Source organism: Acanthochromis polyacanthus, chromosome 8 (genome assembly GCF_021347895.1).
Source record: "Acanthochromis polyacanthus isolate Apoly-LR-REF ecotype Palm Island chromosome 8, KAUST_Apoly_ChrSc, whole genome shotgun sequence".
Lineage (NCBI taxonomy): Eukaryota > Metazoa > Chordata > Actinopteri > Pomacentridae > Acanthochromis > Acanthochromis polyacanthus.
The window spans coordinates 6,387,239-6,406,058 of NC_067120.1; the positions used below are offsets into that span (position 1 = coordinate 6,387,239).

The following is an 18,820-nucleotide window of genomic DNA, read 5'->3' on the forward strand; positions in this document are numbered from 1 at the left end:
TAATTTTCTGACTATATTTTGAAAGTTTTTACAGAAGTATGTAAATATATATAGAAGTCATAGCCTGATTTGACTTGTTGCAAAAAACATGCCCTCATTTTGCCATTTCCCTTGGTGTTGATTAGCATTTTGCTAATTCATAGACTGATAGAAAATAGTTACCAGAACTCACCTTTAACACTAAAATATCAACAGAATGCAGCAAAAAACTGAAACATTGGCTTCATCAAATGTCTTGAAATGAACACAAATGAAAACTTTCTTGGTTTATGACACCTCATTTGCTTTTTTAAACATACAGTTTCAAAAAGTCACAGCTACAGTTACGCCTGAAGTGTCTCTTCTCAGCACATACAATCTTGGACATTTGATTGGGCCGATTTAAGATTCATCCGTGCAGTTTATGCTTTAGACTCTATTCATTTTGCTCAGAATATGTTATGCTTAAATTAGGGCCACACAATTTCTCTGTACTTAAACTCTCATGATCCTAAACTGAGGTGCAAATGTGCACTTCAGCAGAACACACCAAACTTTTCCACTCTATTTTTCCATATCTATCTATCTTACTCCTGCTACCCTATTCACCTGGAGTGTCTCCTCTCAACACTTCCAATCTTGGACATGTGATTGGGTTGGTTTTAAGATGCAGTCTAATGAATACATCAAGCTCATTTTCCTTACTTCTACTATTTTTGGCCCTAACTCCTTTGGAACTCCTTACAAAACACTCTCAGACTTTCAACTCTGACTCCACTCACCACCTTCAAGCCTAAACTCCAACAGATTATAGCTGACTGTTGCTCCTGCTGATCACTTGGACTTTACTTACACGCATACTTATATACACACACTTTCCACACCTCATGCACATTTTTTTCACTCACATGCATGTGCTCCCATGCTCAGAATACCTGTTTATTTTTTTTCTTTGTTATATTTATATGCCTATTTGTGTCTGTATTTTGCATGTGTATTTGTTTCTGCTGGCGCCACTTGGCCAGGTCATGTATTCAAATGAGAACAGGTTCTCAGTCATTATTACCTGGTAAAATAAAGGTCATAATTAAATAATAATGACATCATTCATGTAATTAATTTATGCTTTAGATGTTATATATTAAAAGTAGCCGACGATGGTGCGTACTTAAACTCTTATAATCACAAGCTGCAACTCTTCTGCAAAAAGCAAAAAAAAAAAAAAAAGCTCCAGCAACAAGAAAAAGAGGGCAGCTGCAGCAGCAGAGGAAATGCGGCTTCGTGATTGGCTACCCCGGCTGTCGATCAATCCGCCGGACGGCTCGGCAGCACCTCCCACAGACGCACCGCGGCAGCGCAGCTTTCTCCGACAATGATATTCAAGGCACTTGCGGCTCGTCTGCAGCGATAGGAGAGAAAAGAGGAGAGAGAAAAGGAGAGCCTCACCTCCTCAAGCGGCGAGTGAGGCAGAGAGAGCGAAAGGAAAGAGAGACGGGAGAGACGCGGCTGTGGTGGAGTTTCTTTTTTTAAAACGTGCGGCTTGGACCTCCAGCGAAGGAGTGTTTAATTGTCTGCGCTTTTATCACAAAGTGTGTAATTTCCCACAACAAGATTCGACATGTCATCGTCCGGTAAAGACAACAGCGGTGCCCCACACGCCAATTACGTGGGACCTTACCGTTTGGAGAAGACGCTGGGGAAAGGACAGACAGGTTAGTTGGGACAGCTTTGCTCACCGCCTCGTTTCTTTTTTTAAATATTTAATTTAAACTGCACAATTTTCACTCCTCCGCAGCGAGTTGAACATTTTCTCTTTTTGCCGGTTGCGCGTCTGCAGGTGATTAATAACTAGTTCCAAACACCTGGCCAACCCTGTGAGGAGGGGAAGCTTGTTTTATTTCGCTGGCGGTTTTAATTATTCATTTTTTACACGGTAATTGCTCACACGGTGGGACGAAGAGGGGATGGTTTTATTTAGATGCTTTGCCATGGTTTGTTGGCTGTGCGTTGGCGTTGGATCGAGGAGCAGATCCATAAAAATCCTGACAGTGTGATGGGCAATGGAAATGGAACTTTTTGTGTTCCTCTCTGCTCTTGTACGTGTGTGTGTGTGTGTGTGTGAGAGAGAGTGTGTGTGTGTGTGTTCTGTGATTGGAGCACAGCGCCGTTAATCCCGATTTGCCTGATACATTGATCTATTCTTAGTCTGCAGGCACGCAAGGAGGGGAGGCAGGCAGGCGTTTCTCCTATAGGCTTCTGACTGCAATACGTGGGTTTTCCTCCCGTTGTGGAGCGTGGAAGGGTCCCACCTTGACAGATCACGCACACCATGAGCTGAGACATGACATCTAAGCTGCTCTGTGTTCATGTATGTTCCCCAGGTGGATGTGACTGGGCTTCCTGGATGAGCAGCACATGCTTCATCTCAGCCCAGACAGCAATGACACTGCAGTTTCCAAAGTTGCACGGCACATGTGCTGTATAATTAATGCAAAGAGGACCTCGGATCGCAAGATTTCACGTCACTTTAGGTCATGCATGTGTGTGCATGAGTGCATTGCGTTGGGTCATCCCTGCACTGGCGGCTGGACAGTCGGTGAGGATCCTCGCGGTCAAAGCACATGCAGCCGGTGGAGCCATGTGAAAAGAGAAGCAGGCACAGCCCTGTGTAGGCAGAAATAGCAGGAGTGATGCAGCATGCTCTGTAAGCCCTTCACGAGAGAGAGAGAGAGAGAGAGAGAGAGAGAGTCAGAGAGTCAGAGTCTGAGACTTTTCTCCTCTCCTTCTATCTGCTGATAGATTTTCCTCCCATCTGTTGTCTAAAATGGCTACAATAGGCGTTACTTCCCCTACCCGGTCCAGCTGGTCCTGCTGAGCAGCCGTGTGTGTCTGTGTAAATGTTTGTGCGTGCTCTCGGACAGTATGCTTTCTTGAAATCTTCTCCTGGTCCCTGAATTCACCTGTCCAGTGTTTCAGAGCCTCATATCAGATGCCCCTCTGTCATCGTGCAAGAGGTTTTCCCAAAGCATGCCACAAACAAACATGTCCAGCTTAGTTTTGGTTGCAGTCCACCATATGTACTTGCTAATGTAATGATTGCTGCAGAAATCAATGTTACAGACCATGTTGCTGTTGGTTTTGCAGAACAATTTAATGCCAGATGCAGTATTAAAAGCACCTTGGCTGCTCTCGGTTTTCTCCTGCTACTCGCATTTAATCATTTGTGTTTACAGGAGGATCACTGCTCGCATCCAGACTCAGCTTTCTTTCAGATAGCTCTCAGGAGTCCCTAATGGGTGTTTATGGTGGTATAGAGCTACTACTATGGTCTGCTCGCTACAGACTTTAAATGATACGGTGCCACTGAGGGCATCTGTGGCGCATACTCATGTGTTATGTCAAACTTCTTTGCACTTTCATGTGGGAATCTTAACAGTTTCAGGAACGGAGTGAATTTCTATTTGAATACCACATATTTGGCCTGCTTTTTCAATTACATTTGTGTGTTTCAGATTCCCTGAAATAACCAGACCCGGCATTATGTGTGTGTCCTGTGTTCAAAAAATCATTTGGTCACTGGCATCTGTGTAGCTGCTCCATGCCAAACCTATTCAGATTAATGACAGTGCATAATATCCCATTCGCCCATTAACCATTCGTTAATCTGTCAGATCTTTTTCCCAGGCCCCCCTACGGGAAGGGGTTGGCCTGGCAACTGCGAGCGCCCAATAGGCCGGGCCTGATCATGAGCGGCATCTGGGATCGTCCAGTGAGCTAAAGCCCCTGTGAGGTTTCCCAGGCCGCAGTTGGCTGGTATTATTAGAGGGGAGAAAGCGGAAGGCCTCTGGTTGATCTGGCTGTCCTGCTCAGAGGAGTTGCGCTGTTTCGTGTTCATTAAGTGATTAGGTCTTGTCCTGACACACACTCACAAACACACACACACATGGTCGCCGCAGTGGTTCTGGTTTGGCTTCCTGATTTAATCCTCTACACAGCACAAAGTCCCCATGGCTGTCACTTGCCCACTCACGTGGCCCAAAGGTAGCAAAAGCTTTCTCGTTCTAGCTTAGCAATTTAGCACAACTTTAGCTGCACAGGACAGGCTACACACTGTTTTTTTTCTATGAAATGACACATGCATTGTATAAATAGTTGATTGCATCTTTTTACAGATTGAGAAAGTATTTGCCCCACCGTTACCCTTCAGTCTTCTTTCTTTATCTTTAGTTTCTGCAGACCGTGTGTATGACCTCTTCTTTGTCAGGTGTGCATTGGGGCCTGAAGGGGTCTATAGATATGGAGTGTCTGCATGGCTGGCTACTGATTGGGGCTGAAGCAACAGAAGGCTATTTCCCAGTGAAAGACAGTGTTGCTGTGCTTGAGGGGTGGAACCTGGCCAATGCATTGCGTCTGCAAGATGGTTTTGTATAGATCCTGTGCTGGATCTGGTGTATATGTGTCTACTCTACCTCATGATTGCCAATCAGCCTATTTTTCTATTGGATCCAGAATTACCCCCTTGCACTGCCTGTTAGGCTGTGTAATGTTCTGTACCAGGCTCATGAGTCTTTAATCTATGCCTTGATATTAAAGTAACAGTGGTCACGCTCACTGAAACACTTTTAGAGCTTGAATGTCTCAATCACGGCAGGATTTGCAGTAACAGCCTTTTTGCATTTCAGAATCTTGAAGCTTTGTTTGACAAAGCTGAATACGGTGGATTTGTGTTTTTGCCAGTGCACTGATTTAAGGCAGGCTGAATCACCGCTCTGTTCCCTAATGCTTTGGAAAACACCGCCTTGCTTTGCCTTCACTTTGTTCCTGAAGACTGTTGATTAGTGGAATAGAGGCCTATTGTCTGGAAAAGACTGCATGTTAATCCAGTGTAAGTCCTTGTTATTTTTACTAGACTGGGATATTGACAGGCTAAGAGTTGGAGGTTGATGTGTAGGCTCCTTGATTCTGTGGTTGACGTTTAGAGAGTGAAATCATTTGTGCTTCAGGGACTTTCATATTGACTGCATCTGACAAAAAGCCGTCTTGTGATGTTGTGTCTTGCTCTCTCTTTACTCTTTAGCTCTTACTGTTTTTCTTATCTGCAGGAGATTTCTTGTCTTGGGTTCACTGGGCTTACAAGCCATTTAAGCCAGCACCCAGCTGTTCTCTCTGCCTCCATGTCAGTAAAGTACTGGCCAGTTTCTCTTACTGTTGATTTTGCTTTTTGCAGTGTCTGGTTGTGTTTGTGCATCTTGTGTATGACAGAAAGAGAAGCCTCCATTTGTCTTTCTTTTCATTCATTTGCACATGCACAGTCGTGCATACATTAGCTAGATTGTTTCGAGAGTCTGGTACATTGCACACTAAAGTAAAACCGTTAATTCGACGTTGATTGATAGCTGGTGAGCCGGGCATGGTTGATTCAGATCAATGGCCACTCGCAAAGATTTCCTGTCAGGTGGAGGAGAGTCATACTGTTTCACAGCACATGATATTCCTGATGATGACAAGTGAGGAGGGCATGTTCTGTCAATTCTGTCAATGAAAAGCCACTTGGCAACTCCACAGAAAACTAAATGGCTCTGGATGTGCTTACGTGTGTGTTGTCTGTGAGCGGAGCAGGTGCTCAATCTCTCACTGACCTGTGGCCTCTGCGCCATTAAAATAATCTTGAAACCTTATGCTGAGCTCAAACACTGGTATCTATCTGCCCCACGTTCACAAGATTACTCGGGAAAAAATTGCCAGCGTTGACCTAAAATTGGTGAGTGAAGGTAAGTAAATGAAAGGCTGCGATGATCGGCTCCATATTTCAGGGGAGCTGTTCAAAGATTCAGGTCAGAGAAGCCCTGACCCAATGGCTGCGCTGTGTTGCTCCCAGCTCGGTGGCACCCTGTGGTCGCAGCCTGGATCAGAGCTGTGGAGCTGCAAGCCAAGCCAGCATGGTCTCAGCTGTTTGACTGTCTGGCTAAAGCCAAAGCCCTGCTTCCTGAGCCCTGAAATGAATCCTAAATGGTGGGAGGCTGGTGTGCAAGCGTGTCTGCACCTCAACTGGTACATATGGTGTCGATTTGTGAGTTTTTATGAATATATACCTTCGTGTGTGTGTGTGTGTGTGTGTGTGTGTGTGTGTGTGTGTGTGTGTGTGTGTGTGTGTGTGTGTGTGTGTGTGTGTGTGTGTGTGTGTGTGTGTGTGTGTGTGTGTGTGTGTGTGTGTGTGTGTGTGTGTGTGTGTGTGTGTGTGTGTGTGTGTGTGTGTGTGTGTGTAGGCTTCAGTGTTATGGTAATTTCTTGCCTTGGCTAACCTTGCCTTGAGTAAATCAGACCAGGACTTAGCCTGTAGTCTTTTTACTGTCTGTGACTTTGGCTGAGGTTATATAATGATGATGGTCTCTGTCATCTAATGCGCCTCTCCTCTCATCCGCCTTGCTCCATCTCTCTCTCTCGCTCTGTCCCTCTTCCCCTGGCCAGTCAAGATTCATACAGGGATTCAGCCATGTGGTAAATCAGACAAGACCTCGGTGGAATTGCATCGATTGGGAGGAATGTATGTAGCCAACGATTTTCAGAGATTAATGATGAGGAAAGAGGTGGAGAAGTAGGGGGGAGGAGTGCGAAGGATGAAGGGAAGGAGGAGGAGAAGAAAAAGAAAAGAAAAAAAAACTTGAACTGAGAGAGCATGAATGTTCTGACTGCAGTGGAGGTTATTAATTAAGGCACAGTATTGATCATTCTCTTCATTATTCGCCCCTCCTCCATGATTTTCATCTCTCTATTGCTGACCCCCAGAGGAGAAACGGGCTTAATCTTGAGATGAGAGGTCAGTGAGTAAGCGTCGGAGCACTGCAGTGGTCTCTGGGTGATCATGAATGAGCATGTTTATGTATGTGTGTATTTTTTTGGACAGGCCCCATCGCATCCAATTTGGTTCTCATCCTAACTCGCAGCATCTACTGTCACTGTTTCTCTGCCACTTTATATAGCGTGGAGAATCAGGTTAGGATGACATGGTGCTATGGTCCATTTTCCCTCACTTACACCCAGACACACTCACATACACACAATCTCTTCCCTTCATGCTGTCCATCTCTCACTCTATCACCGAGGTTCCCCACTTCTGCTCGGCTTCTGTGTTTCTCGTAATGTGTTATCGGCTCATGCTATTTAGAATTTCATGCTGCTCGTTTTCTAGCGCAGCAGAGAGAATGCAAGCAGAAAGGCACAATTTCTCTTTTCACAGTGCTCCCAATTGTTACATTTATATATATATATATATATATATATATATATATATATATATATATATATACAGATGTGTGTATGTGTGTTATGTGCACTGTTGCTTTGGTAAAATATGTGTGGTGTTTTGCTTCTAGACATCTCTGTACCGTGCCTCCAGTCTCTGCATGTTTGATGCTGCCACTCAGCTATTCAGTCGGTCCAGTCAGCTGCCATGTCTTTTTGTTCTTTGTCAACTTGGGCCATTTAAACCATATAGTGCGCTAAACGTCTGTGCACACAGCAGTAGGCTTAATCAGCCTCTCTCTCTCTCTCCCTCTCCTCTCTCACCCAGTTCAGATTAACCCTTGCTGAGCCGCCTGTCTGGCTCTGACTGTGAGAATGCTGGGTTGGTTGCCAAGGTTGGTTGTCTGGTTGTCATGGTTTCCCTGCTTCTTGCTGGTTTCCAGTCTTCCCTCATGAAGAAAGAAAGGGAATATTCTCTCTCTCTCTCTTTCTCTCTCTCCTGCTACTCACTCTCTCTCGTGCTGCCTCTGTATCTGTTGCTCGCGTTTCTTTCGCTCTCTTGCTCTTTAAGTGGCTGCAATCTGAAGTTAGCATCGCAACAGTCGGACTGCAAAATCCTCTGTTGCTCTCTGCGCTCGTCTTTGTCTGACTTGTTTCTGTTTATCTGCCTCGCGTCCACACGTCTGTGGAAATGAGTCTGTGAATGAAGGCATGACGGCGTGTTTTCACATGTACGCCACATGTGTATGTGTGTGCGTGCTTGTGCGGGCCGCGTGCTTGCGCGTGCGCTCAGACATACGGTCATGGATCAGACCGGCTTGCCCTGCTCTGTGCTGTGTGCTGTGTTCCCATTTAAATCTGGGAGATTAGCACATGTGGGGAGCCTCGGCTTTAGTTGCTGTCAGCTCAGCTAGACTTGGCAGGCTGTCCTCAGATCAGGGGGGAAGCTCTGCGTTCATCCCCCCCAATGCTGTCTGTCCTGCTATACCTTATCCGTTAACAAATAGATGAGTGGGCCAGTGACCTTGACTTTGGTACAGTTCTGTTACTGCTACATCACATTTATACTATATATGTGGCAATACTGAACATAGAGCTGCTTTACAGGTTACAAAAGTGATGCAAAAAGTTTACAATATTGAAAATAAAGACTCTTCTTTCTCTTTCTTTCTGTCTGATTCCAGAGGGTTTGTAGGTGCTTAATACCATGTTAATATTTGGAAATATCTTGTCACAATAGCTGCTATTTCCTATTTCCTGAAATGGTTGGTGTATTGAAATATTTTCTACTGGTACCAATTTTTATTTTGTGAATGTTCAGTTTCAAATCTGTGGTTGTATTTTTGTGTTTGTTTCAGAACTAGAGCCATAGTTAAGAAGAATCGCATATTAATAATCATCATATTGTGCTGCTACAGGGGAGATTACTGCAAGACAGATGAAGGGGGGAAAAAAGCATTTGCCAAAATGTTATTCAATAACTTTTAGCTTTCTTTAGTTTGTTTTTCTTAAAAAACAAAAATACAAAACACTTCATTCCCAGATGTACACTAAAACAGGTTTTGCAGAAAATAAATTCAATGTAAATCAAATATAAAGAAGTAAAAATAGGAGAGTGTTTGCAGCTTTAAGGTGAAAGTGTAGAACTTAATTAAATGTACATATTCAACCAAATTGGCCATTTCACTTGCTATGCTTTGCCATTAAGAAAGTCACTTTGCTTGAAAAGTTTTGCTTAGTGAAGTATTACTGTGTTTCCACTATGAATACGCTGAATGAATGACTTCTAAATATCACGGACTAGTGCCTTTGCTTTGGCAGTTCTGCTGGCAAGCTCTCTTTGGACCGTTTTCCAAGAAAAGTACATGAATGAAAAAGTACGCTCATTTACTGAGCGCAGCACGTCCCAGATGGCAGGGCCAGGGTAATTGTGATGCAATCAGAGTTTTCCTTGCCACACGCTCTGTTGTCAGCTCTTTAGGTTACGAACCACAGTGTCGCCCATGCTCGAAACACCTGAGATGGGACTTGGCATGTGAAGTGAAGCAGACAGGCCTCAGTGAGATGAGGTTAGACGTGCATGACTGGTCACAAACCAGCAAACCTGCACTAGCTGCTTGTCTCTGTGACGCCGACTTCTAACACTTGGCCCGACTAAAGAGAATTGTCACTTTGTTAGCTAGCTCAACTCATTTTATCACAGCTTGGAACATCAAGGAGTCTGTTATTCATGGAGAGAGCAAGGAGAGCAGGTTTGGTTTGCCATTCTGATGACAGGGAGTGTGGTTGCCGGTTGCCAGTTTACAGAAAAAAAAACAGCACTTGGATCACAGGTGTTACTGCAGCGATCCGGCCAAAATAAACTGTTTCTTCTCTGTTGCCACTCGATCAGAGAATGGGTCAGCGCTTTGAGCTTGCTGCCAGGTCAAATCGTCTGTCATGACTATGTATTAGGATGAACACCGATCACGGGGAGATGGCATACCTGAGACAGAGAGTCCAGTGTAGTTCTTTATGTTTCTCCACTCTTTTGGCCTGAATTATAGCTTCAGCCTATGCTACATCCCTCACAATTTCTGGGCTTGTAGAGCTGTACTGGTTTGTGAAAGTATTTCAGCATAAATCTTTTAATATGGCCAGCATGCTCTCCTATTTGGATTTTTCCCTGTTTTTATTGGCTGACAGTCCACCAAACAGAATTTATCTGTCTCCCTGTGTTGTGATGTAACATGTTTTACATCAGAATTCACACTTTGTTGCTAGTTTCTTTCTGTATCTTCTCGTGTGCAGTGACCAGAACAGTTTTATATTATTAGCAGTGATACATAAAGGGGTCTTACAATCTAAAAGTCACATTTATTTTGTAGTAGAAAATTTATAGTTTGCTTTGCATTCAAAAGGCTAAAAATCTGAGTCAGTAAATCCAAGTTCATACCGCTATGATGTCAGAGGCCATAATGAATGCCTTAGTACAGGAGGAATAATCCATTAGTCAGGCGACATTTTGACATTTTACAACCTAGTGAAAGTTCGGGGTGTAAAGGTACATGAAAGTCATGGTTTGGTTTGTGCTTTGGTTTTGGGGTCATGGTATGTGTTCAGTGCAGCAGACTAAAACACAAAACAGGAGACTGCAAGAAAACCACAGAAATATTTTCATTTATTTTGAAAAATGTAAACACTGAACACGAACAGTATATCGCTGGCCATCATTCTTTCTGCCACAGTGAAGGCACTCAAATTCTGGCATATTGACAGGAAGGAAAAAAAACTAGAAGGACAGTGGGAGAGCACATCCTGCACCAAGGCCAATGCTCCATCTCACAATTTTTATTATTATTCGTCTGCCAATGTGAGAGCCGAGTCAGCAGAATTACCTAAAAACCACCAGACTGAACTTTCTGAAAGTTGGTTTAGAGGCGGAGCTTGGCAAGAGAACAAAGCTATTAAATTTTGGCGATGAGCCACATCACTTTCTTAGTGATGATCAAAATTGTCAGATAAAGTATTGATCTTGCTGGAGGACGTGCTGTCTTTGTGTCATAGTAGTCAGTATTATTTTTTTGTTGGTTGGCTATGGTCCCCTTCCACACCAAGTTTTACAAAATTGTGCTCGGTAGTTTATATGTGGGCTGCACAGTGACTTGGTGGTTAGCACTTTTGCCTTGCAGCTAGAAGATCCCCAGTTTGTGTCCCAGCCTTCCTAGGATCTTTCTGCATGGAGTTTGCATGCGTGTTTTTTTTTCCTGGTACTCAGGCTTCCTCCCACAGTCCAAAAACATGCTGAGGTTAATTGGTAACTCTAAAATCATCCGAAAGTGTGAATGTGAGTGTGATTGTTTGTCTGTATATGTAGCTCTGCGATAGACTGGTGACCTGTCTAGGATGTCCCCTACCTTTGGGGGTAAGTTAGCTGGGATAGACTCTAGCCCTTTGTGACCCAAATGAGGATTAAGCGCTGTATAAGTGATGGATGGATGGATAGTTTATGTAATGCTGCTGACAGACAGACCAACAAACAGAACTGAAAACATACCTCTACCACCTCCTCCTCATTTTGAAAGTGCTACTTGCTCTTATTTGTACACCAGGCTGCAATAATGCTCATGTATTTTGATCATATGGCCAAATCCACTATTTTGTGACTGAGAATAGTTGTGAATATGTGGTTCTTATCCCTGTGGTATCCCTTCTGCATGTGGGGGCTGCTCAAACACTGTTAGGAGAAGAACCTGCTTTCAAGTCTGTCACATTCAGGTGATGCTGTCGTAAATGATCGTCCGATATGGTTCTGGCAAACAGTTTTTGTTCAATCTGCCTGTGTTGGTATTTTTTTGCTCTAGCTAGCTGTGAAGCGGTATTTCTGTCACACAGTAGCTCTCAGTGTCATGGGTGGCTTCTTTAGCTCAAACCACTAACTTAAGTTCGTCATTCCGACAGCAGCTGTAGATTTAAACCCTGAGCTTTGCAAACGTGGCTCACCACAGTAGCTGAGCCAGGGACACTGCCAAAATTATCCAGGTGGAACTTGCAATCTAGAATTTCCATTTTGTCAAAGCAAGCATATACATAGACAGTTTCTCAAATTAACTTAGTGTGTACCTAACCGAGAAAGCGTCATACCGGGCTAAACAACCAATGTTTGTGAATCTACGTACTCTTGCACCCCATGAGAGCCCTCAGTTACTGCCAAGAATTGTCTTTTTCCAAGTGTCAGTTAGATCTTTTTTTTCCCGTTCTTCAATCCTTGCTTTCTTCTCTGCTTGCCCTTTTCTGTTTTGCTGTCTCTCCATATGTCTTGCTTTTCTTTCTTGCACTCATTTCTGACTAATGTAGTGGTTGATGGAGTAATTAAGAGAAATAACGATGAAATAGGGGAACATTTCATCTCTTCATCCCAGATGGTTGACTTTTTTCTTTTTGCTAAGAGCTGCTTATTTCTGAGGTGACTTCTGCTGCTGCTGCTATGTATTGAGCTGCTGCTGCTGTGTGTGTGTTTGTTTGTGTGTTTCACGGGCTCTCTGCCGATACATAACAGCGTCTGAGAGCTGTAACTCCTGGGACACAAGCGAACATGAGAGAGACAAAGAGGAGGGGGGAGACCGCCTCACCAAAGGAGAGAGTTTCTGTGTAAGAAACAGAGTCACAGCAGTAAACTAACTCTCAGGGTCAGTGCTTCTATTATCATTCAAATCCAGCGTACACAACTGCATTGATGCACAGTTATAAATGATGCGCAAACTCAAGCGTGCACGCACACAAAGGCGGGAATGCGCCGTGCAGCAGTTCTGTGGGTGATTTTTAGTTTGTACAGGAGCGACTGCAGCAGAGCTCCTGCATCATCACTGGTGGAAATGCAGTCACAGCAGGAAGGATTGCTACTGGTACAGAGCCTGAAGGCACACAAACACACACACACGAACACACACACACACACACACACACACACACACACACACACACACACACACACACACACACACACACACACACACACACACACATGCCTGTAGGACATTTAGGAAGCTTGTTCTTCTACTCGTCAATCCTGTCCCCCATTTAACCTCACAAAAAGTTTACCTGTCAGTGAAAGCACTTTGCAAAATGTTTCAGGATATGCACTCATACAGCACACACTGTGACTTGCACATATATGTAAGCCTGGCTTTCTCACTGCTTTGATGTGAAGAGTCAGTAGCCATAGCAACACGCAGACACATTTTCATGTGCTATTTCACATGCTGAGAGCCTGATTGTGGCTGCGCCCTCGTAAGTTGTTTTTTTGGTTGGTCAGCTGTGTTATCTGTTCACAGTGCTGGTTTTGATGTATTATGGTTTGTGTAATGAGAGCTTGAATGTGAGCTAATGGTGTCTGTGTCCATTCGCCTCTCTGCACATGCACTGCTGTGCATTTTAGAAAAACTGACGCCACGCCTGCGTGTGGCACCGCATGACTCATGTGAGTGTATTATTATAATAATTACAGCAGTTACTTTTGTCCTTGTGTGATGCTCTCTCCACCTGTCTGCTTTGGTGGACACACATTAGCAGCTTCCTCTGGCTTTATTTTGACTACATGGCTGTGATCAAACCCTTTTGAGCTATATGTGTTTTTTTCATTCAAAAATATTGCCAAGGTGCCTCTGAAACATTTTCTGTTAGAGCCTTTATGCCACACCACTCAATGAAACAACAATAATGACACTGTCAATGGTGATGGCTGATGTAGGTGATTAAACTGAACTTCCTTTCCTTTACATTCTAAATGTTTTAATGGAAAAAATGCATCAAGACAAGATACTTAAGACCAGACACTGTATTGGGATCCCTTATGTGGCAAAATAACATGATATTGCTGCCGGATTACCTTCTCCTGTACATGTAATCTCAAAAATCGTTATTGCTTTTTTTCTGTTTCTGTACCTACTACACTCATTTCCTACATGTCTTGGCACTGCCTTCCTTCTTGACCCTTCCTCCTCTTGCTCCCTCACTTCCTCGCTTTGTGCCTAATGGAGGTATTCCCCTGCAGCCTCCAGACCTCGCGCTGCCATTCTGCTCAGGTAGGGCTCATTTCATGCAGCATGATTAGATCTCACTGGCAGCAGTTCAGGGCTGGATAAGCCAGAGTGCTGTGGGCCTGCATTGTAGCAGAAGGAATTCAATTAAATCTTTACATATACTCCCCTTTGCAGTATATACCTGCCAATCTGCAGACACCCACTGTATGCACATTAACACACTTGCAGTGACACAAATAGAATACACATTCACATACGGTACAGTATACTATAGTGGCTGTTGCTTAATCTGCAATGATTTTTGCTTTAATATGATAAGCTTTGCATAGCACATGAACTGTTATGAGTTTTCTCCCTCCTCTTAGGTTTCTTTTATCTCCTATTTCGCATCTTTCACACTGTGATGCGAAGAAAAAAAAGATTGTACCATTAAAATAGCAAATCGCACACATAACCATTTGTGGTGATGTGTGTAAATGGGCTAATTTGATGTGAACGGAGGCTATCATAGTACGCTTAATGGAAGAAGCATACCCTGAGTTGGCTTTATGGGCCAGTGCTGGTAATTGCTTGTAAAGACTGATTTGAGCAGAATGTATCATCATACTTCATGTAACAAACCACAAGGGAAGATGGTAATAGTAATTGGACAATGATATAAGACGAAAGTGGGTGTGTAATTTTAATGTGCTCCTCACACTTTATTATCCGCCATTAAGTTTTTATAAAGTCTCACAGCTTTGTGTATGCCAGGATATGATGGTGCTGGGTATTCAGTGTGTTTGTCTGTCTAAAGAAACAATGAGGTGTTCCATAGTTTTCTTTAAAATTGGACAACAAGTTCAAATTGAATGAGTTAGAGAATGAGTAAAAGCTGCATTGCTAAACAATACCAGCTGTGCTTATAGGATATTTTGACTGTAATAAAGGAGAGCATTTTGAAAATGAGTGGTGAGTCTGTTTTATGTGCTACATTTAACGTATGTGAGTGAAATTTTTGAAAGAATGTAAAAATTGTTCATCATAATTACTCACCGTCTGAAGTTCTTTATTTACAAAGAGTGATCCGAAAGTTCTCGTACTGTTTGTTGGGCATGTGCACAGTCGTGTGTGCAACATGTGTGAGTAATATTTGAACCAAGTCAACGCTGGGCCACCAGCAGCAGGGCCTGTGTGACCACCTGGGTTTGTGACCACTGGTAGCAATTTCTCAATGGACCAAAAAACTTGAGCAGAGAAGAAAATATCAAATTCTGTCTCAGTTAGCAGCCCAGCACGAGCTCTACTCCCCTGTCGAAGATCATCACTGGTGATGAGGCATGGGTCTGCGGCTACCACTGAGAGAAGAAACAGCAACAGGTTTCCACAGTGGAAAAGCCTACATTTCCCAAAATTGGACAAGACACATGCTGGTTGTTGTTTTTTCCATTGACATAATTGTGCCCCTGGAATTACCCTCTTATGGTTAGAGTGTCATGGTGGAGCTCTGCTGTAATACCCTGAGGTGTCTGAGGGGGAACATTTGGTGCGTGGTGCGATGACATGTGGATGCATCAATGGGCTGCACAGCCGGTTACAGTATGGTGTTTATGCATGTTTTGTTTATTGTTTTTTTGGCCCCAGCAGCAATGCAATCATTTTTTTGACACAGTTTAGGAGATTTTGCGCTCATCACAGATGATGCTGGACATGTTTACATAATGGGACTTCCAGAGAGCATCACAAGCATTGCAGAAGCATTAAATCACTGTACAAGAAGATTACTGTATTTGGAAAGATGGCCAAATTTAAATGTGATGCAGTTTTCATTTATGGTTAGGCACAGTCTTGGAACGTTTTGATCACACCTTGTATTTAGTTTTGTCAGACCAGCAGCAGGAAACCCAAAATATTGGGGTTTCAAGATAATACAATGAATAGAAGCAAATCCTCACAAACCCTCCAGAGATATTTGAGATTTTTGCTTGATAAATTGCTAAATCATCAAATGTGTTGGTGATTAGTTTTCTGTTGATGCATGAATGTTTTGGTTCTTGTTTTCATCATTTAAACTTTATATTTTTCCTACTATGGTGTTTGGCCTGACATGGTGGTTACTGAAAGCGAGCACGGCCCACTACTCCATTCCTTTTAACAATAAATGTATTGGAATGCTCATTTTTATGAGGAAAAATTAGGACCTTTCTTCCAAGTTGAGACAGACTAGGGAGATGCCTCATCTTCTGAGTTGTAAATTGGGAACATTTGGTGTTGCTCACACATGTTACTGCTGCCCTTAAGCTTGTGACTGGGTCTCTATGACTTGGGCTGATTAGGCTTGCATGGACCTGAATTTATTACACTGTCTTCACCTGTGTCATTATACCTCAACCTCTTATACTCACTGCTTAATGAGACTTTATGAAATATTCAAACCTTTACCTGGAGGAGGTGTGTGTGTGTGTGTGTGTGTGTGTGTGTGTGTGTGTGTGTGTGTGTGTGTGTGTGTGTGTGTGTGTGTGTGTGTGTGTGTGTGTGTGTGTGTGTGTGTGTGTGTGTGTGTTTAGCTTTGTATTTGTGTTTCTGTATCCCTTAGTATGTTTCTGCACTTTTTGATCCCTCCCTTAGCATAGTCAGACACAGCAATGCAAGAGACAGACATTTACAGGAATACATTTACATGCACCTGCAGACGGACATAATGATGTGTAATGATTTGTTATCCCGGAATTTATCGTACCAGCTGATGAAGGGGTCCAGGCTAGATCAGCCTCATTAAACCTGAGAGAGATGTGCTTGTTGGCTGGGTGTGTGTTCGCCCTGCGCTGGATATCCTCCCTTCTTATTTCATTCCTGCTCTCCGTCTCCCTTTCTCTGGATGTCTCTCCTTTAGCACAACACTAAATCAACCGGACCTTTTAATTAAAAGACACATTTTCTCTGCTCTAAACTCACTATAAACAGGCTGAGACACACATGGACATGAGCACAAATGCAGACACAAAGCACTTCACTGCTCCCCCTTTCAAACATATACATTAGATTGCAGGCTGTAAGTCAAACCAGTGCAATGAAAGGAGGGTTGAACTTTGAGAAAATTAACTGATTCGTTGTGTCCTTAATTCTCCTACTTGTCCAGAAGAGGTAGTTAATATACCCCCCTCGTCTTATTTGACTTTAGGAGAAGACCCTCTCTGCTGCCCCTGTCTCCTTTGAAGATACCTTTAATGAAGTGCTCTTGTTCCCTGTGAATTATACTGTAGCAGTTTCTATGTCACGTAGGAGAAGTCCCTTGTATGAGGGCATTGGGGTTGAGAGATGAGTACAGAGAGCCCACCGAGGCCCTCTCCTGGGGCTCGGGGATATGTGTCCAGACTTCGGAGTGATTCATTAAGCGAGTCCCAGGACTCTCATCAGGCCTATTCTGGTTCACACACAGGATTTCTGCCTGACGTGGCCCCTCGCCTTCTACATGCGCTTCACACACATGGCAGTCTCTGATGTATCATGGAGAGGCTGAGAGTGATTGGTGGAGAAGGGGAGAAGAGTCCTCTATCTATCTGGCCGTATATAAGCAGTTTTGTAGCAAGTGATTACTGGTCTCCCTTTGGGGCTTGTCTCGGTTTAATAGCAAAAGCAAACGAATGGTGCTCATTTTCAAAAACAGCTCCTAGGCAGCTTGTGTTTTTAATGCTGTTTAAATGTGTTTTAAATGTATTTTATCTGTTGAAAAGGGTGAATTTGTATGTGTTAGGAGATCTGTATGTGTGAGTGTGCAGTTTCACAGCCGTCAGCAGGAGTGCAGTGGTCATTCAGTGTAACCTCAGACCAAAAGGTTTTATTGCACCAATGTCTTTGCAGCCCATTGAAAAATGATCACTCAGCACTAGAGCTCAACTATTACATGATTTTTGGAGCCGATAGAGACTTTTAGAGCAAAAAAATTGTATATTAATATATCTCCATTATTATATGCATATATATACTGTAAGTCTGAGTAATACTAAGAAAGTACAATGATGCAGCAACGTATTCCACAAACTACTTTGCAATTTCCTGTGAAGACACCACTTGACTCCGCAGCACCCATCTGCTGTGCTACATGTGTTGGAGACAGTGATGAGTGGAAGCAGAACAATGAAATTGGAGCTGTGCTGCCATACAAACTGTGATGAAAAATATGAACTACTTCAAGCACCTTTTTCTGCATTTATTCTGCGCAAAAATGAGTAAGTCTGCATGTTGGACAAGATATATGCCAATCTGGATATATAATCTGGACATATCCATATCAGAATGTCAACATCAGCCAGCTAATGTTTTGCTTGGGTGCTACTCGGCACGCAGGACATCAATTTAACCCCACATGCACACATTATACATGCATGCACTTACTTCCTATGTGGGTCCATTAGGGGCAGATTATTCAGTAGGACCTGATAAACTGCTTTGGATGTGATGCTGTTTAATCACCCTCAGACGAGCCAAACACACACAGACTTCTGAATGAGATCTACTTCAGTGATGCAGGGAGAGTACATCACATATGAGTATGCACATACCCCACACTCTATCTGCAAGCGAGCATATGCACACATGTGTAACAGTGATAGCTTGTGATTAATCTCTGGGGGCCTGAGGTGAAGGGGTCAGAGTGGAGGTGCCTGCGGAGCTAATGACAGTGATTAAGATAGGGGTTGGTGGGGCTTAACCTTCATCAGGTTCTTCTCCTCAACATGCTGTCCCCCATAGGACAGCGGTAACCTTATCACTGCCGAGGAGATGAGCAGAATACTGCTGAGAGGAGCCAGTTCAACTTTGCCTTTCGAAAAATAGACATTTATGTGTTGGATTTTGCAGCTTTGCAAGCGGTCTAAAGTACAACCCAGCAGCACTTAACCAATGATAGCTCTTATTCTTTTTAAACTAGCACATCTGCTGTAGTCATTCAAACGGTCAAATATGTGACTTTTGGCAAATGTATTAAGTGATGGATCACTTCTTTTAGTAGTAGTTGCGGTTTAAATGTGCTTTGAAGCCTCTATTTGTTATTCCCCTTATAATTTGAAACAGCCTTCTTTGCTTTTGTTTATTTACCT

The 18,820-nt window shown here is 43.3% G+C and overlaps 1 protein-coding gene across 3 annotated transcripts in view; it reads left to right on the plus strand.

Annotated features, from left to right (window-relative positions):
- Positions 1 to 1,326: 1,326 nt before the first annotated feature.
- Positions 1,327 to 18,820, plus strand: part of brsk2a (BR serine/threonine kinase 2a) — a 192,165-nt gene continuing 174,671 nt past the window's right edge. The window contains exon 1 of one of the 3 annotated variants that reach the window (XM_051951625.1): positions 1,327 to 1,691. In XM_051951625.1, coding sequence (XP_051807585.1) covers positions 1,598 to 1,691 — 94 coding nt within the window. In that variant the 5' untranslated portion in view covers positions 1,327 to 1,597. The remainder of the gene's footprint in view (positions 1,692 to 18,820) is intronic. The other 2 variants (XM_022189945.2, XM_051951626.1) reach the window with 2 other exon arrangements.